This window comes from Hipposideros armiger, unplaced genomic scaffold (assembly GCF_001890085.2).
Source record: "Hipposideros armiger isolate ML-2016 unplaced genomic scaffold, ASM189008v1 scaffold_919, whole genome shotgun sequence".
Classification (NCBI taxonomy): Eukaryota; Metazoa; Chordata; class Mammalia; order Chiroptera; family Hipposideridae; genus Hipposideros; species Hipposideros armiger.
The window spans coordinates 315,725-336,854 of NW_017732269.1; the positions used below are offsets into that span (position 1 = coordinate 315,725).

At 37.5% G+C, this 21,130-nt stretch overlaps 2 protein-coding genes across 4 annotated transcripts in view; one reads left to right on the forward strand and one right to left on the reverse strand.

The window, feature by feature from the left end:
• The window catches only part of ECM2 (extracellular matrix protein 2), a 37,178-nt gene extending 16,961 nt beyond the window's left edge, over positions 1–20,217 (reverse strand). The window contains exons 1-4 of one of the 2 annotated variants that reach the window (XM_019630511.1): positions 20,108–20,217; positions 6,697–7,009; positions 2,984–3,172; positions 463–1,005 (exon numbers count right to left, since the gene is read on the reverse strand). In XM_019630511.1, coding sequence (XP_019486056.1) covers positions 463–1,005; positions 2,984–3,172; positions 6,697–6,985 — 1,021 coding nt within the window. In that variant the 5' untranslated portion in view covers positions 6,986–7,009; positions 20,108–20,217. Of the gene's footprint in view, positions 1–462; positions 1,009–2,983; positions 3,173–6,696; positions 7,010–20,107 lie in introns of both variants that reach the window. The other variant, XM_019630509.1, reaches the window with a different exon arrangement.
• CENPP (centromere protein P) overlaps positions 1–21,130 on the forward strand; it is a 268,335-nt gene that overhangs the window by 199,536 nt on the left and 47,669 nt on the right. The window lies entirely within an intron of this gene.

Here is a 21,130-nt window from a genome sequence, read left to right on the forward strand (position 1 = left end):
GCTGCGTGATCTGTCTCTGTGACACATGGGGAAAGGCAGAGCAGCAGAGGTTACATGAGTGGGAGCCACGGCCGGAAGGGAAGGACATGAGGGGGCACCGGGAGGTGATGGAAATGTGCAATATCTTATTGTAGCGGTGGTTACCTGGCTACGCATGTGTTAAAACTCAACAACATGCTAAAAATAGGTTTTACTCCATATAAATTATACCTCAGTAAGGCGAACTTTAAGACAAAATCCATTGGGAAATCATGATTTGATTTGGAGGAATTTGCTTTATACCTGACTATGTTATTCTATAGTAAACACCTATCTCCTCTGCAAAGTTTGTGTGTTTGAAGATTGTGAGATTAGTCTGTTTGGAGTCAATTTAGATTATGAAATTAAAACGTAACATTCATAGGGCAATGAGAGTTGTTTACTTTGAAAGCACAAAATCAAAGAGGCATCAGCGATTCTTACCAACGAGCTCCAGACTTGTTATGTGCGGTGCTGTCAGCGGTGGTATCTGCATGAGGTCAGCACTGATGCAGCTGATCGTCCTGTAGGACAGAGAGCACCCGCTTGGCACAGGTGGCACGCCTCTGGGAGGGTCAGGGGCTGGGAGTCTGGAAGGCATCCTGAACACATCTCCTCTGAGGACCTCTTCCTCGTACTCCTCATCCTTGTCCTCGTCCTCCCTTGTTGGGTGTCCATGTTGGTGGGCCTGTTGCCCCGCCTCTCGAGATCTCTGCACTGTCCCTTCTCTGCTCTGTCCCTCACTGGGAAATATCCTCCCATCTCCAGGTCCAGAGATTGTTCTCTTTTGCTCCCTATCTTCATTTTCTTTCATTTCTTCTTTCTCCTCAAATTGAAGTTCCTCTTTTCTCAGTGCTTGATCTGTTTCCACCTGAGGAGGTGACTGTTGCTTATGAAGTAAATTAGTAGGCTCTCTTTGTTCTGAAGAATCACCAGAAAATTCAGTTCTGTCATTTAATGCTGTACCACTGAATAGTGAATAGGAGGCTACTGACCACGCAGGAGTAGACAGCAAGGGCAAGTTTTAACATTAATAAAAGGAAGAATCATAGTGAAAATGAGGTTAGTAAGTAGTATTCCCTCCAAGTATTTGAGTGCAGTTTAAACATGAAATGCATCTTGAAATGTTTACATGAATACTTTTAATAGTAACTTTATTTCTACTTTGTACAATCTGTTATAGACAATTTTTTTTCCTGTGGCCTTACTATTTATTTTTACTAAAGTATCGTACTACTTGACCGAAGAGGGAATAATATTGCCACATGATTCAAAGTGCTCAGTTCTTGGGGTTATGGATAATACCAGAATTTGTCCACTATCAGACATTAAAAAGTGAAAAGTGAAACTTGCTTTTGGTAGTGAAATTGGCTTTTGTTTACAGATTCATTATTTTTGTCTGATTTTCTTTCAGCTCCATGCGTCTAAAAGCATCCTCTGATAGAAAATTCTCTTCTATTTTCCTTCCAGACTCTACTTAAATCATTTTTACTTCTTGAGACTTACAGAAGATGTCCTGGGCTTAAATAATGTTGTTTTAGCCTAGACATATCCATGAGAGTACTTTTTATTATTCCATGATGATGAGAGCAGACACATAAAAATAGAAAGTTCATCTACCTTTGTATTTAGCTGTTAATATCGTTAAAGAGGGGAAGACGTGACTAAGACCAGACTTCAGACTCACCCTCTGAATGAAGAGCTCTAACGGAGGAGTGAGCTCAGTGCATAGATTTTCATCCATCCAAAAATATATATTTACTTAAGCATCTCCATGCTTTTATTTTATACCTTATATAAATCACCCCAAAAAGAACTCAGAAAATATAATAATTTCAAAGAATTACTTGAGATTTCAATTCAGTCTATGTTATTTTTTCACATCTCTGGCAGAAAATACAAAAGGAGAATAGGAAAAAATTAGCAAAAGGAAACTAAAGCTATCATATTAAAACATTTAAAATCCTTCCTATAGACCCAAGTTTATTTTTCCAAAATAACCATAGCATTTCAAGGGTATTCCAAGTCCTTTGAAAAATGTTTGAGAATTTCTGAACCTTGCCTTTATAAACCTTGTGTTTCACCCCCAAGGAGTCAGTTTTGTTAAACACTTATTTTCTAACATTTTTAAAAGTCAATTCCGTAGTAAAATAATTGGTAGTAGCCACCAAAATACAATTCTTAAATACTTGGAAGTTCTTCCTGGCAGGAAACTACCTGTGATCACCTCGTGAGTGAACATAGTCTACCTTGATCGTAGACAAGAGAAAATATCCCGCTCCCTTCCCATCAAATTATTTAACATGTATTTGTTTATTTCATAAGGCTTTGGCCAGGCTTTTTTGGGGCAGACCTGGGCCTCCCTCCTGGGGATTCTCTACTCCATGAGGTATGAGCCTCATAGGATGAGGGGACAGTTAGCAGCCAACAACACCAGTAGCGTGATGTTCCTGCGCACAGCATTGCCACAAGAGGAAGTCACTGCTCCACATAAACTGAAGAGTTGGACTTTCTTCTCTCTGGACGCAAACCGCTTCTTCCTTTGTTCACCATGAGTTCTCCATCTTCATTTGGGATAAGAGTTGTACCCACACTGAGTTGCACTAAGTAAAATAATGCATATAAGGAACTAAGCAGAGCTCTTCCCATATACTAAGAACTCAGGGACTGTTGACTGTGTTAATTCTGTCATGACCTTTGTAAAGCTGAGGGTCAAATGTGGAATGTGAGCTGGTCCGAGTTTCCTCATTCTGATACAGCTAGAGCTAAAGTCAAGATCTTTTCTGTCCACTACCATACGCGTTCCCAAGTAATTTCTATGTTTATCAAAATTGTGCCAATATTTTAAATACTCTGAAGAGTAGTTTATCATAATTTAAAAGTCAGGGTAAGTGACAAAATAAAAACAAGTGGAAATTAAGGATTAAATTGCATGTGATATTTTGTTTTAGTTAAATATTTATACCGGTATCAGAGCAGACTGGGCAGCATTCTCCTTCAGGTATAACTGTTTGAGGGCACGTCTGAGGGTGGCACAAGGTTTCATCACAAAGCACTTTTCCATTCGAGCAGAGGCAGGTAGTACAGGGCTCAGGAGACCATACAGCTTTGTTGTACATGGTCAGCCCATTCACCAAACAGTGTCCTTTCTTTCCTAGGAGAGAACATAACACATTTAAATTCCTGTGTGGTTACCAGCATTTGTGAATGGAAGTGAGCACTCTATGAAGTCAGACTGATAGAACTACACAAGCATAGCATTCTATGTGCATTCATGCTTAGGGTAAGGCTATAGATGTAACCCTCTGAAATGTTTTCACGTGCTCTACTCTCAGCCTCTTTCAGGCTCTGAGGGTGATCCTCCTCATGGTAACTGGCCTCTGATTGTGCTTCCATCTTGTATATGACAGGATGACTAAGTTGTAAATGAGTAGATATGTGGATAAGTATGTCAGCCAAGCAGGCCATGAGACAGCTGATATGAATATCAGACTGTTTTCCTTCTGACCCCGGCATCATTCCTAATAACTCTCCATCTGATGAGCCATTGTCCCCAAATTCCACCCCCAAATGAGCTCTCACATTTGTCTCCTCCTTTCTCTCACCACTGTCTGTCCAATTCAGGCCCTACCCATCTCTCATTTGGATACTTGCAGCAGACTAATCCCACTCACCCAATTCTTCCCCTGGAAAAACAGATAACATATATGCATGTTTTCCTGATCGTAAAAGTACTATACTCTATCAAAATTCCGACAGCTTTTTTTGCAGAAATGGAAAAGTTGGTCCTTAGATTCATACAGAATTACAGAAGACCTCAAACAGCAAAAAAATCTTGGGGAAAAAAAAAAGAGCTAAATTGGAGAGCTCACACTTCCAGATTTCAGAACTAACTACAAAGCTGCAAACAATCAGCTGATGGCAGTGAGGTACTAGCAGAATGATAAACATGTAGACCAATGGAATATTGAGAGTCTGGAACTAAACCCATACATCTATGGCTAAATGATTTTTTATAAGAGTGCCAAGAGTATTCAATAGGGAAAAAAAATAGTCTCTTTAACAAATGGTGCTGGGACAACTGGATCTCAACATGCAAAAGAATGAAATTGTCTCCTATCTCACACCAAATATAAAAATTAACTCAAAATAAATAAAAAACCTAAATATAGAGCTAAAACTATAATACAGAAGAAAACAGGTGTAAATCTCTGTGACCTTGGATATTTAGATATGACTCCAAAGCACGAACAACAAAAAATAAATTGGACTTTATCAAAATTAAAAATTTCATGCATCAAAGAACATTGTCAAGAAAGTGAAAGGAGAGTGTATGCATGGGGAAAAAATATTTGCAAATCATGTCTAATAAGGGCCTAATATCCACAATATACGTAAAGAACTCTTATAACAACAGAAAGACAACCCAACTTAAAAATGGGCAAAGGACTTGAATAGACATTTCTCCAAAGAAGATATAGAATGGACAACAAGCACATGAAAAGATGTTTAACATCATTAGTCATTAGGGAAATACAAATTAGACCACAATGAGATAACCACTTCACATCCACAAGAATGGCTATATTTTAAAAAAATGGAAAATAACAAATGTTGGCAAGGATGCAGAGAAGTTGGAATCTTTGAACATTACTGGTGGATATATAAAATGATGTCACCTTTGTGGAAAACATTTGGTGGTTTCTCAATAAGTTAAACACAGAAGTACCATATGGTCCAGCTTCTAGGTACCCATGTCCCACTTCTAGGTATATACCCAAGAAAATTGAAAACAAAAGTTCAGATATAAACTTGTTCACAAATGTTTGTAGCTGAGCTGTTTTCAGTAGCCTAAAGGTAGAAGCAACCCAAATATCCATCAGCAGGTGAATGGATAAACTATATGTGGTCTGTCTATATAATGGAATGTTACTCAGCCATCCAAAGGAATGAAGTAGTGACATATGCTGCAATGTGGGTAACCCTTGAAATCATTATGCTGAGTGAAAGAAGCCACGTACCAAAGGCTGCATATTATATGACTCCTTTCATATCACATATCCAGGATAGGCAAGTTTTAGAGACAGAAAGACTAGTCAGGGGCTGGGATTAGGGGAAAACGGGGAGTGACTGCTTAATATGTATGGAGTTTCCTTTTGGGGTGAAGAAAGTGTTCAGAAACTATAGTGGTGATGGTTGCACGACATTGTCAGTGTACTAAATACCACTGAATTGTATACTTTAAAATGTTAAAATGCTAAGTTTTATGTTTTGTATATTTTATCAAAATTTTAAAAAGTACTATGAGACCATTGGAAAACATTTTAGGACAATTGACAAATGTTTAGTATCCATCTTCTGTGATCATATGATTTGTTAGCAGTTGTGGGTACACTATTATTATCATGGGTACACTATTATTATCATGGGTACACTATTATTATCATATCGTTTTAGTAGATTTCCCTGCCTTTTTACTCTTCTCCCAGTCATGCTGTAAATGTAACCTAAATTGTATATTTTCGTGGTAATTCTATGTTATTTCTGTTAATTTCATGGAAATGACATCATTTAGAAGCATTTGGTTTTCTTGACACAATATATGAAATGAAGTATTGGCCACAGGATATTATGTGGTAATATTTTCTTTTGTCTTCAGAAAGTTTTATGTAATGGTAACATGTATAATGTAATTTTTTTCTTCAAAACCTGCAAAAATGTGGACCATTTAAATACTAGTGTTTAAAAGTGCCTAGTTGAAATCTGGCAGATTTCCAATTTTTTCAACCCTTAAAAATTCAGTAGTTTGGGGCCGGCTGAGTGGTGCGTTGGTGAAAAGTTGGCTTGGGATGCCAGCTCTGAGCAGCAGGGTCCCAGTTCGGATCCCACATGGGCCAGTGACGCTGTACCCTCTACAGCTAAGATGGTGAACAACAGCTCGACCTGGAGCTGGGCTGCCATGAGTTGCCGGTGACAGCGTAGGCTGCAGAGGGGCTGGCCAGCAGCTGGCATGCACTTCGTGAGCTGCCGTGAGCCACCATGAGCGGCCGTCCAATGGCTGGTGAGTGACTGCCTCACTCGGAAAGAGTGCAGTGGTATTACCAACATGGACAAGTGAAGCGACATCCTCCACAACTTGACTGAAGAACAGAAAGGGCAGCAACTTGTCTGTTCCCCTTCCCTGATTCCCCAACGTTGTTCCCCTCCTGCAATTCCCAAAAAAAATCTTTAAAAAAAATTCAGTAGTTTAGTTTATATAACATAAAATCAGCTTAACTCCATTTTTTTGTTGAAAAATTTTGATTGAAAATATTTAATAGCTGTGTGTTCATAGAATCTTCTGAATGATTTCTTTCTATATCCTAGGTGATATATCATTATAAGTGAAAAAGCAGTTGACAAATTTATGGTATATTATCTATATTATGATTATAACTGTTTAAAATACATGGCATAGTAAACAGACTAGAAATAAACAAAATAGTAACTGGTTTTATAAGTATAGAAGGATAACTTTTGTTTTCAAATTTTATAAATACATTCTATAAATGATTTTTAAAATTAGTTTAAAATTTATCTTCATAGATTTAAACCAAAAGATGATATATGTTGATTTTTTTTTAAATTATCTTCATGGAAGTTCCTTCTGTCTCCCTCCCTCTAGTAGTCTTTTCTTACCTGGTAGAACATTATACCTTGATTCTACTCCAAGAAACTTTAAAAAGGATTCAAACTTCTCCATGCCATAATCCAGGTTAACCATGGGAAGCGTTGCTGTTGGTGTCACCATCATTGTTTGCTGAATCCCAAGCTGTTGTCTGCTGGGTCTGTGGTTAGGCAAAGAACTTTTCTTCAGTCTTCTGTAATGCATCTTCCTTTTTTGCTTCCTAGGAGTTCCTTTATTTTGTCCAAAGTCAGTATAAAAAACAATAAGTAGAAAAAAACAAAACAAACCTGCAAACTTCATGCTTGTTTTTTCACTATCCAGTTCCTAGAATGAGAGTGAAACAGAATTTCAGAGTCAGTAGTGACTAATTTTTACCTCTGAAAACTGGCTTATAATTACCTGTATTTCTCAGCTGCAAGTCTTTGGGAAATAACACACAATATATGGGTTCTATGCTATAGTACTACTGCCAAATCAGCATGTAGAAATTTTCTGTCAGAATCAGAGAACTTCTAATATCGTTATCTCTACGCCAGGCATGAGCAGACTTTTTCTGTAATGGACCAGATAGTAAATATTTTACGCTTTACAGGCCTTATGTTTCCTGTCATAACTAGCCCACTTGGCCCTTGCAGCACAAAAGCAGATAATATGGACAAAGATAGGTAGAGCTGTTTGCCAGTAGAACTATGTACACAAACAGGCAGTGGGCCAGCATTGGTGCCTGGGCCAGCATTTGCCAACCCCTCTCTAGCCTCAGAGGTCACTCAGGGGATTCTCTCCACCTGTCTGCTAAGTCTTCTTGTGACTGACATCATCCATGACCCATTTTCCCAGATCTTCTATTTTCTTTTATTCTCTAGCTTTATAATTTTCTTTTGTGGGAGGGGACCTGATTGCACCACATAAAAATAGCAGTAAACTAGCATCTGTTGTAAAGAGGTGAGAGAGACAGAGTAGCTCTTAGCTGCTCTTGAGAGCAGCACAGGGCTCTGTGTGGTGAGCTGAGAAGCGTGTGTGCGCCGTGAATACTTCAGTACTCTCGGTAAGGAAGACTAAGTGTGGTAGTAGCATTGTGGTCTAATGGCATGGGCCAGGTAGCATGGACAGGTAAAGAGAAGCCCTCCCCCAGGTGTCCGCAAGGGCTGGTGAAGGTTCAGCAGGCATGCGCTCTGGCTGCACCTAGTCCTGCAGAGAAGGTTTGCACAGTGTCATTGTCCCTCTGAGCATAGGGCCAGTGTCCCCACTCTTGCCCCTCCCTAGCGGCTCTTCCTGCAGGTTCCCTCACTGTCAGTACTCGCTGAGATGGAGTGCCATCTCTACCCAGCCAGGGACTGTGGAAGAGAGCCTGAAAAGCCAGAGACCCCAAGGATCCAGCATCACCAGTGAAGTGCAGCTTTGCTCGGTGATGGCATTGATCCCACAGGCCTGCCCTGATCACCTCTGTCAACGAGAACAAAACTCATATTTCAGAAAATACCACTCTGGCTGGTGATGGGCAGGAATGGTAAAGGTTCAAGGTGATGTTCCATACAGAGACGAAAACTCCAACTGCAAAGGAGGCACTTGGAAGGCCCAAAGGGCCAACAGTGGCCACAGGCTGTCAACCAGCAGTTTTGTGGGGGGCCTTAGGAAATAGCCAAGAGACCCTCAAAGCATTTGAGTCAGCTTTTCTGTATGAAATAAAGTGATCTGTTGACATCTAGGGTTACTATCTTACAGATCTGCTTCAAAACCTGTGGGTAAGCTGTAGGCACCCCCAAGGGCACCTGAGTGGAGGCTGTGTCCTAGGAGTGCGGCAGGCCTTCCACAGCTCACTACCTGCCACCCAGATGTGTAGGAGATGGGCGATCAGTGTCAGGTTCCACCAAATATTGTGATTTCTCAGTAAGGAACCTGCCGAGACTAGCAAACACAGGGTTGCCACCCTGGTTCCTTTGCCTAGGTACAAATGTCACTCCCTGACCTGTTTTTGACATTCCACCATAAGGTTCATCACCTAGAGGCCAAGAATATGAGCACTCATTTGTAGAAGATCTGCATCCCTGCATTGTCAACATTCTTGCCAGTGGACAGATAGTAACCAAGTAGCGACTCCTGGAGAAGCTGCAAGTTAATTCATGGTCACTTCTTAGAGAACCCATCAGCCATTATACCAATTTTGTGACAAAACTTATCAAATCCAACTTCTGCTTCCAGCCAAGATGGAAGAACAGACCAAATATACGTTCCCACCTAAAACAACTTAAAATTCTGATAAAATTAATTAAGCACATTTTCAAACATTAGACACAGAACAGCACAGACAGAGACCCCTGAGAGAGGTGGCAAATCCCAAGGTGAGGGAATTCTCTCCCAGGCTGCAGCCCAGAGAGGGGACCCAAGTGGAGCCCCACAGTCTCCCTCAGCTAAAAAGACAGACCTGGGGGTCTGGGGATACCAGAGAGGCAAGAGTTTACAGGGCAGAGTACAAAGAGGTGAGAGCTACCAAGAGAAAGCCTTCCAAAGACCTAAAATCTTCACCTAAGCACTGAGGAGCACATTTGTACCTGTAAAGTACTCGACACTGGAGAAACAACTCCTGTAAAAGAAAAATCCCTTGGGCTCAAAACAGGCTGGGCAGAGTTTGTGTGCCCACCAGAGTGGAAAACGTGTACTTCACAGAGCATCAGGACAGCCGGCACAGCAAGAGAATCAGTTCACCCTAGACTAACAGCTGCCCTGGTCCCATTTAACAACTGATCCACAAGCCTTCCTGAAAGGGTCAAACTAGGTACAATAACTTAACCATGTCCCAGATCACCTAACAGTGCTCAAGACACCAGCAGAAATTTACCAGGCACACAAAGAAGCAGGAAGAGTTGACCCATAATGATGAGAAAAATCAATCTATTGAAACCAATCCCAAAATGGTACAGCTGACATAACTATTAAGTAAGTCATTAAAAGTTATTATAACTTTTGTCCAGATATTCAAGAAGGTAGAGGATATTTAAATGAGATCCAAATCAAACATTTAAAGATGAAAACTACAGTGTGAGAGATAAAAACTATACTACAAGGGATGAATAGCACATAGATATTACAGAAGAAATTAGTGAACTTGAAAACATAGTCGAGATATTATACAAAATGCAACAACACACATACACACAAAAGACTAATGAGAAACGAGAACAGAGCATCACTGAGCTATGGGATAACTACAGGCAGATCAATTTATGTCCAATTCCAGTCCCCAAAGGACTAGGGAGTCACAAAAATATTAAGAAATAAAAACCGATCATTTTCCAAGTTTGATGAAAATGATAAAACCACATATCCAAGCCTATTGAACCCCAAACATAAGAAATATGAAGAAAATATTTATCATATTCAAATTGCCTTAAAACCAATGATAAGGAGAAAATGTTAAAAGCAACCAAAAAAAAAAAAGACACAAAGTTATTAATAAAGGCAGACTTCTCTTCAGAAACAGTACAAGCCAGAAGACAGGAGAGCAACGCCTTTAAGGTACTCAAAGACTGTCTAATACACTCAACTGTTTAACAATTACATTAATACAATAATACTCTATTTGGGTGTTTATCACACAAGTAGAAGTAAAATGTATGGGAACAGAAGCAAAGTGGAGGAAGTAGGCAATGTAAAGGTACTGTTGTAAGTTTCTTATACTATCAGCAAAGTGGAATACGTAATATCACTTGAAGGGAAACTGTAGTAAGTTAAAGGTGCATATTATGAACCCTAAGGTAACCACGAAACAAACAGAGTTACAGCTAATATGCCAATAAAGGAGATAAAGTGGAATGATAAAAAATAATCCAAAACATGTCAATTATATTAAATGTAAATTGATTAAATGCCACAATTAAAAGACAGACTGTCAGATTGAATTTTTAAAAGCAGAACCCAACTTGATGCTGCGTACAAGAAACTTATGCTAAATATAGATACAAATGGGTTAAAATTAAAAGGATGGAAAATATATACTATGTAAAATATATACTTATCAAAAGATAAGTAGAACTCTGGGATGTAAAATACAGCATAGGGAATATAGTCAGGGGGGTACCAGACTTATCGGGATGATCACTTTGTAAGTTATATACGCATGAATGTCTAATCACTATGTTATACATCTGAAACTAATGCAATATTGTATGTCAAATGAATTGAAAAATAAACTAAGTGGAATGGCTATAATAATATAAGATGAAGTAGATAAGATGAAGAATACTATCAAAAATAAAAAGAGCCATTGCATAATGATAAAGGATTTTTTTTCATGAAGATATAACAATCCTAAACTTTATATACTGAACAATACAACTTCAAAATACATAAAGAAAAAAACTGATAGAACTGCAAGAAGAAATAGACAAATCCATAGTTATCATCCAGAATTTCTACTTTCCTGTCTCAAATATTGATTTTAAAATAGTATATTGCAAGTTAAAACAACAAGATAGCACTGTACAGCTATTAGAATGGCCAAAATAAAAAACACTGATAACACCAAATGGGGATAATGATGTGAAGCAACAGGAACTCTCATTCATTGCTGGTGGGGACGCAAAATGGGGCAGCCATTTTGGAAGACAGTTTGGCAGTTTTTTAGAAAACTAAACATATTCTTAATATATGACCCAGCAATCATGCTCCTTGGTATTTACCCAAATGGGTTGAAAACTTAGATCCACACAAAAACCTACACATGCATGTTTACAGCAGCTGTATTCACAATTGCCAAAACTTGGAAGCAACTAAGATGCCTTTCATTAGGTGATGGATAAACTGCAGTCCATCCAGACAATGGAATATTATTCAGTGCTAAAAAGAAACGAGCTGTCAATCCATGCAAAGATGTGGAAGAACCTTAAATGCATACTACTAAGTGAAGCCAATCTGAAAATGCTAATGCTGTATGATTGCAACTATATGGCATTCTGGAAAAGGCAGTAAAAAAAATCAGTGGTTGCCAGGGGTTTCATGGGTGAGGGATGAATAGATGGAACACAGAAGATTTTTAGGGCAGCGAAAATATTCTATATTACTGTTCATGGTGTATACATGTCATTATACATTTATCCAAACCTATACAATGTACAACACCAAATGTGAATTGTGAATTCTTGACTTGGTTATAATGATGTCTCAGTGTTGGTTCATCGATTTTAACTTGCTGTAAACCTAAATCTGATAATTGGCATGTATAAAAAAATGCATTGCTAAACCTCATGCTTAATTGTTAAAAACAATGTTTTCCCCTTAAGATCAGGAACAATGAAAGGGGGTCTGGCCTCACCACTTCTAGTCAACATTTTACTGAATGTTGTAGCCAGTATAGTAAGGTATGACCAAGAAGTAAAATGCATCCAGATTGGAAAGGAAGAAGAAAAACTGACTTTATTCACAAATGTCATGATCATCTATGTAGGAAATCCTATGGTACAAAAAAAGTTCCTACAACTAATAAGAGCTTGATGAAGTTTCAGGATTCAAGATCAAGATCGGGGATATAAAAATCAAGATTATTTCTATATACTAACAACAATCAGGAAGTGAAGTTAAAAATGAAGCTATTTATAATAACATAAAAATGTGACATCCTAAAGGATAGTTCTGACCAAAAGATGTACAAGATTACTGCCCTGGAAACTATAAAGCATTGCTGAAATAAATGGACGAACACCTACATAAATGAAGATATATACTGTGTATATGGATCAGATCACTTAGTTTTAAATTCTCAATTCTCCCTTAAATTAATCGATAGATTTGATCACAAAGCCAATCAAAATTCTAGCAGGCTTTTAAAAACATTGACATGGTGGTTCCAAAACTTATATGGAAATGCAAAGAACCTAGAACAGCCAAAGCAACTTTGTAAAAAAAGGACAAATTTGGATAGCTAACACTACCTGATTTCAATACTTATTAAAAGCTAGAAAAATAAAGCTAGTGTGATATTCGTGTTAAGCAGACAAGTAAATCAACAGAATAGAGAGTATAGAAATAGACCAAACATACACAGTCAATTGGATTTTGACAGAGGCACCAAGAGTTTTAATGGAGAAAGGGTGATCTTTTCAACACAAGGTACTGTTGGGTTGTCGGAAAAGTCATGACGTATTTTTTCTGTTTTTCGTTGCAAAAATGCATCATGGCTTTTCCAACAACCCAATAGAATAATTGCATAGTCACATACAAAATAAAAATACAGTATAAAAAGTCACCTTAGATAATGTAAGAGGAAAAAGTATTCGTACAAGTAAACATAGGAAAAACTTTTGATGACCTTGGGTTTAGCAAAGATTTCTTAAATACAGTAATGAAAGCATGGAATATTTTAAAAAATAAATTGGACTTCATCAAAATTGAAATCTGTTTCTTTTCAAAAGACACTGTTAAGAACATGAAAAGGGATGCCACATAATGGGAAAATTATTTGCAAAATGTACAACAAAGAACTTCTATGAAGAATAAAGATGTTTTGGGCTGGCCGAGTGGCACGTTGGTTAAGAGCTGGGTTGGGACGCCAGCTCTGAGCAGCAGGGCCCCGGTTTGGATCCCACATGAGGGTCAGTCTCACTGCCCTCTATAGCTAAGATGGTGAAGAACAGCTGGACCTGGAGCTGGGCTGCCATGAGTCGCTGGCGATGGAGTAGGCTGCAGTCCCTGCTGCAGTGGGCTGCCATAAGCTACCGTGTGTGACTGGCAGCCAGCATGAGCGGCCGGCAGCCAGCGTGAGCTGCCAAGAGCCGCCGTGAGTGGCTGTCCAGAGACTGGCGACTGATCTGCCTCAGCCGAGAAGAGCACAATGATCACAATACTAACATGGGCCAATGAAGCAACAACGTCCTCCACAACTAGACTGAGGAACAAAAGGACAGCAACTTGTCTGTTCCCCTTCAGATTCACCACTCTGTTCTCCTCCCCCAATTCCCCAATAAAATCTTTAAAAAAGAAAAGAATGAAGATGTCTTAGGGGCCAGCCGAGTGGCTCAGTTGGTTAAGAGCTCGCTCAAGAGTTTGAGCTCTGAGCAACTAGTGGTTTGATTCCCAGCCCAAGCTGAGCTGCCGCTGAGCTGCCAACGCGTAGCAGGATGGCTCAGCCAAAAAATAAAAATAAAAAATAAAGATGTTTTAACTCAATTATAAAAAGAAAAACCACCCAATTTTCTTTTTAATTGCACTTCATTTTAGTGCACCAAACAGATAGGTTTTAAAAATTAGAGGCAAGACCCTCTACCAGCTGAAAGATTACAACTTGCTTTTTTGCCATATTTGCTTCATTGCAGTGGTCTGGAACCAAACCTGCAATATCTCTCAGGGACTGAAGACCTTCAAAGCTCCTGCAAGAGCTTTCCCTTGTACCATCTGTTATGGCTGGAAACTACTCCTTTTAAAAGGTTCCTTGACAAATCCTACAGAGGGTTTTGTTTTCACCTTGGCTTTTGTATCAAAATGGTAATGAGCATTCAGAATGGTCACATACTGTGGAGAACCAATACATATGTCCTAGTATGTCCAATTTTGGGTGCTGAGAACTTTATAAAACCACCCAATTTTTAATACAGCCCAAAGCTTTGAACACACTTCATCAAAGATGATCACAAATGGCAAATAAGCCCATGACAGGATGCTCAAAATCATGAGTCATTACAGAAATGGAAATCAAAACCTCAATGAGATACCACTGCACACCTATTGGAATGGCTAAAATTAAAAAGGCAGACCATAGCAAGTGTTGTCAAGGATGTGGAGTAACTAGAATTCTCACACAAGGCCCGTGGTGATGTAAAACAACGTAGACATTTTTGGAAAACAGTTTGGCAGTTTCTTCAAAAGTTAAATGTGCACCTACCACTTACCCAGCCATTTCCCTCCTAGACATTTACCCAAGAGAAAAAAGCGTGTCCACATGAAGACTTGTGTATAAATGTTCATAGAAGCTTTCTTCATACTAGACAAAAAGTAAAAGCCATTCAAATGTCCATCAGTATGTTAGTAGGTAAACAAACTATAATCTGTACTATAACTAAATGGGGTTAGTTATAAATGAATCATTTCCAAATGGTAACCCAAGCTATTCTACTAATTCCAAGACATTCTTTTCCTTTGATCTGTGTCCGAGTCTCATACATGAGCTTATGTTTTCAGAACTGCATATTCCTCAATTTATGATCCTCCTTTCAGTTTGTATTTCTGTTGTGCTCAAGTGATGCTGTTGTTTCGTAGCAATCTCCATCATTTATCATGGTGCTTCATTGCACAGAGCTCAGATTTGGAATAAGTCTTTGAAGTCATGTACTTTTCCAGTAGTGGGAAATTCTTTATCTTCCATGTTCAGACAACTTTGTCCAAAAGGTCTTCTTTAGGTTGAGCTATAATTTGTTGTCCACATGATAGCCCATAAGAGATTTAAAGATAAAAGCCATGTTCTCACAGTTTCTCTCTCCTAAGGTCATCATCTTTTTTTCTCAGTCCTTTTTAGGATGTGTTTAAATTTATACAAATAGTATATTTTTTAAAAACTCAAAATGATACATCATATGTGTATAAGGCATAAAATATAAGTTGCCTTAACCATAATTCAAAGCTTAGTACAAGGTAGGCACACTTTTTCTTCTAGGTCAAGAGAGTCAGTGTTTTTGGCTTTGCGGACCAACAGTCTCTGTTGAAACCACTCAACAATAACTTTGCTATTATTGTAGCCCCAAAGTAGCCACAGAAGATAAGTTAATGGACAGGCATGGCAGTGTTCTGATGGCACTTGGGCTGTAGTTTCCCAAACCCTATTTTAGTGTACCTTTCATAACCCCTTCTAAACACATATGAATATACATATTTAAACACAAATGGAATGGTTTGATATATATTATGCTGCAATTTTCTTTTTACTTAGTAAAAAAATTGTGGACATATATGTCAATGTATGTAAACTCAGCAGGCCTGTACACTATTTTCATTTCACAAGTTATTTAACAAACAGTTTGATGGTGGATATTTAATTTTTCCCAGTGTTTTGCTATTGTAAACATTTGTACATATATCTTCTGGAAGTATTTTTGTGTTTTAGTTTTAATTTACAAATAATGTAATAATAGAGTCTTCATTGTTTTTTAACTGTATTATCCCTTGGGTTTATTTTTGGATGTAGTTTAATATTTATAGGTCACTTTGGTCATGTTTACTAACATTTTGAGGCTATGTTAAAGGTGTATACAAATTTAGGATTGTTATAGCTTTCTGGGGCTATTGTTAAGTACTTTCTGTATCTCTAGTACTGCTTTTTGTCATAAGATCCACTTTGTCTAATAATGTTGTTGTCTTCTTTGGTTAATGTCTGCTTAGTATAGTTTTTGCATCATTTTATTTTCAACTTTAACTTCCCCCAATTGAGATTTAGGATTACCTAAACATTTATCCTGTTTGTTTCTCTTTATTCCTCCTTGTATCTCCAGTCTTCTATTGGGATTATTTTATTTCTGTAATTCCTTTAGTGCTGGACTATTGATCACCAATTCTTTTTTCGTTTATCTGAAAATGCTTATATTTTATGTTTATTCTGAAAGGAGGATGTATTCCCTAGACATGGAATTCTAGGTTGACAAGTGTTTTTGTTCAGCACTTTGAAGATTCATTGCAGTGTATTCTTGTTTCCATAATTTCTACTATTAAGTATTCATCTGTCAATCTAATTATTGCTCCTTTAAAAGTAACTTTTTTTTCTGGCTGCTTTTAAGATGTTCTCTTTGGCTTTGGTTTTCAGCTGTTTTACCTTGTTGTACTTATGATTTTCTTGTTTTTATCCTGTTCAGATTCATAGTACTTTTTGAATCTAAAGCCTGATATTTATCAGATTTGGAAACTTCCAAGCCCATATCCCTTCAAATAATACTTTCTTGTTTCTCTCTGCTCTCTCTATTTTAGAACTACAATTACATCAGGATAGCCTTATTATGTCCTGTTTTGTTGTTAAAAGTTTTGTTTTTCAATTACAGTTGACACTCTGTATTAGTTTCAGGTGTACAACATAGCGGTTAGACATTTATATAACATACAAACTGATTGTCCTGATAAGTCTAGTACCTACCTGACACCATACATAATTATTACAATATTATTGATTATATTTCCTATGCTGTACTTTACATCCCTGTGACTGTTCTGTAGGTGCCAATTTGTACTTAATCCCTTCACCTTTTAACCCAGTCCCCCAACCCTCCTCCCATCTGGAAATCATCAGTTTGTTCTCTGTATCTATGAGTTTGTTTCTGTTTTGTTTGCTGGTTTCTTATTATGTCTTTTATGTCTCTTTCCCTCTCTTGTATTTTTCATCCTTCTGTCACTCTGTGATTCATCCTGGTTATTCTTTTAATCTGTCTTCCAGTTCATTAACTATTTCTTTAACTGTGATTTATCTGCTACTAAATCTACTCATTGACTTCCTTATTTCTTTTGTGGGGTTTTTTTCTTAAGCTTTTTAAATTTTCAGTGGATTCTTACTGTTTCTGATGCTACTGAAATTTTCATTCTATTCTTTTACTTTTTGAACATATTCAGCACAGTTTTTTAAAAACCTGTGTTTGGAGACTCCATTTTCTGGACCCTCTGTATGTCTCTTTCCATAGTCTGTATTTCTTTTGGGTTTTAGTCATGTTGTTCTGTTTCTTCTTATGCCTCATGGCTTTTGATATAGTGCCAGACATTGTATATGAAAAATTATAATACTTTGAAGCCTTAGGATAATGTATCATTTATCCCAAAAGGATTATATGCTTTGGGCATGAGGCTAAGGGCACTACCAATCATAGATTGAGTGATTTGAAGCTGAGCTTCACTATATCCAATTAATAATTGCACTTTTTGCCCCAAACCAAAGCCTGGTGATTTCACCAACATGACTTTTCCCTGTCACCCCTGCTGCTTGCTTGGCCCTTTGATATTTGTTTCTCTCTTTTCTCATGAAGGTGTTTTAAAGCTGCACTAAGCTTCTGAGCTACCTCTGCTGGATCCACAGATGCCTCCAAAAGGAAAGCTGATCCACACTTCTTTGGGTTTCAGTCCTGCCCCATGTACTGGCCCTGTTGTTTTCCTATCTTGTCTAATTATTCTCAGCAGGTTGATTGGTCTGAATTGCCCAGCCTGCCATTATTAGAAGCAAAAGTTACCTTGGATTAGTTTCATTTTATTTCCTGCTGAAGTACATCCTCTTTTCTGAAGAGAATGTTGAGAGTTGTAAAAATCTTGAATTCTTATGTGTCAGGAAATATAATTCTGTTTAATTGGAAATTGAATTATTTAAATTTTTTTCATACTTTACAGATATTATTCCACGAGTTTCTTATATCTAGTGTTACTGGTGAGAAGTTTAACTTGAGCCTGATTTGCATCTCTTCCTAAGAAATCTTATTTTCCCTCTTCCTATAGAAGTTGTTGTTTTTTTCATATTTTCAACTCATTTTTAATATTCAGAAGTTTTACCATAATGTATATGGTTGTATGGTTTGTTTGTTTGTTTTTAATTATCCTTCTTGGCACCTTTTAATCTAATGACTCTTTTTTTCCCCACACAAGCTCTCTTTTACTCAGTTATCTCCCATACTAAGGCTGTGCTTTCCCTCTTTAAATTCATTCCTATCTTCTCCCTCACGGTTTCTGTCTCACCAGGATTTCCCCTTTTATTTCCTAATGCAGCTATACATTCATGTGTGTATTTGTTTGTAACATATCTTGTGTTATTTCTAGAGATCCTGGTGAGAGAACAGGGTGTGATACCTTCTCATTTTGATCTCCTGGATCTTAATGGTTCATTTTATAACTTCTTCCACTAGCATCATCCTTCTCTAGTGAGGTTACCCTTGGGTTATATTCTAACTTGCCACCACTTTACCTTAGCTCAAGAAATTGCAGCCTCAAAGATATCTTTATGTCAGCTAACCTCAGCATGCAAACTTTGTTCAGTATATATGTACATTAATTACTACAGTCATTTCAAAACCCTTGCTATAGGTCATTGAAATGAACCTATATTAGAACAACTTTTTGTAATCTACTTTTATAAAAACATGCAAAATGCAAGGAAGGAGCAAACCCCTTAGCTGATTGGCAGCTAAAATTGTAAAAGTCAATTCAGAGAGCAAGTTAATGTTGGAAAACAAGTGGCAATAGCAGCAGTGGAAAGCAGTATGAAAAGCCGGGCTGTGAGATAGGCTGGAAGTAGAATTTGCTACTGGGGGCAGGAAAGTGGATTCTGGAAGAGAGCGTAAATGCTGCGCTCTGCATGAACATATATATATATATATATATATATATATATATATATATATGGAATTGTTCTTGCCTTGGCAGTCATGTTTAGGCTCTCCGTCCTATGCTGGGTAAGAGTTATGAAGAGCTGGGCCCTGGACTTGAAGGCTCTGGAGATAACTCCCATGGGAGTCTCAGGTTTCCTGTTGTCCCTGGGCCTCCTCTGAGCACCCACTCACCAGGGTGTCTGAGCTCACCTCCCTCCCCGTTTCTTACCCTGGAAACCCACTCCTCAGTCTTTCTCTTTGTGTCCCCCAAATTGGCTTACTTTTACTTATCCAGAAATCTAAATAGATACGTTCAGAAATATATTTGCAGAGCTCTCTTAATTTTAACAAAATCAGAATCTAAATAGTCTCATTGAAATGTTTAAATAATTGTTATGAAATGGCCTTTCAATGCTAATTTTATAATTGATACCTACGCCTTTGTTTTTTTCAGTGATTTATAGAATTCTCATTGCATTTACTATTTAATAAGCAATTTTACAATTGATTGAATATGTTTCTAGAGGTAAAATTTTATGGCACTCTAATCACAGTAACTATTATTTTGACCAATAAATTCTTCCTTCTAGCACTTACTGTGTTTATACCAACATTAAATAACCTCTGTAAACTTTGGTTAACTTACTGTTTTTCTCCATTTAAAGTTTTTCATCAGCTGTCTTAAGTAAGCTTTTAAAACATTAAATTTAGAATTTTAAACTTCTACACAAAAGCCGTGAGATGTCTGTGATCCCTTTTAACTTCACTCAACAGGCTTCAAATGAAAACAGCTTTAATTAATCCTGTATGTTCTTTTAGGACTTAAAAATAGAGAAAGAATAAATTTTCGAACCCACTTATACTTCTGTTGAGCACGTAATTATATTTAAACATATAAAAATATATTTAATCCTAATTCTATAAAGTTTGAAATACTTGGGAAGTATTTATCCTGAGAAAAACAAGTAAACAGAATAATGTACATTTTAAACTTTAAAAATCTATTAGTAAGAGCTAATTTCCTCAAGTGTTAAACATATTTACAACATAACACACCCAAATATTAAAACCATTCCACATGCTGTAGTAGAAACTTAAAAGTTAAAAGCTTTTTTACCTGGAAAGCTAAACTAAGTAGGCTTTGCTTGGTGTCATTTAAGTCTCCAGCTGAAAATGAAACAAAAATCAGAGCTTTCTTTAAAACAAAGGACAGAAGGGAATGTTGTGAAAAATGTTAACTGACTTCTTAGTAGTAACTGCCTCCCTTGGGGATAAATGCCTTTCTGTTCTTTGTGCAGAAAATCAGCCAAGGGAGTAACCAGGAAAAATGGTTACCAAGGGAAATATTTTTTCTAAATCACAGGAAAAGTGGAAAGCAGCAGCAGGGGGAAAACATTAGTCTGCAGGCTGAGAAGGCGGAGTTGGAAGCACAAAAATGGAGCTTAAGAAATCTGGTTTTCATAGAAGACTTGCATCAAAAATTCCTAACGTTTATACTAGCCTACATGATGCCACTTGAGTTTTATCAGACTACAGAGATGCAATTGTTGCTGATTTAGAGGAACTGCATTCCTGGGATGCCTTTAGTTGGGGTAATGTTCTATCATCATCTGCCTGTCTGCCCACCCCAATCTCACATGCAGTATTGTTAAAAAAAACCAATAACATGTTGATGTTATTGAAATTATGTAACTTCCAACCTTGAAGCAATAACAAGAAAATGTGCTAGGGAGCTGTAAGTCTTCTGATTATGGATACTCTGTTAAATTGGTTATGTACTTTCGCCTCAGTTTCTTCAGCTGCAAGTGAGCAGGTCAGAGATAGGTCAGGTTCCAGGCCCACCCCGCTGCTTACAGGTGACCTTGGGTGAATTACTATTGTTTCTGACTAAAGTTTATTCTCTTATACAGCAAAGATGATAGTACCTACCTTTCAATATTTTGTGTAAATAAAATGAATAACGTATGAGTACATAAAGTGCCTGTCATAGATTAGGTAATGACATAATATCTATTTTTTAAATTCTTGTTTATTCTATGTTTGGGGTCCAAATTATTTGACAGAGAGGAGCATTTAAACAGTCAGAAAAAAAGGGGTAACATGAAGTAGCAGCAGAGAGGAGCAGGAGTAGGTAGTTACC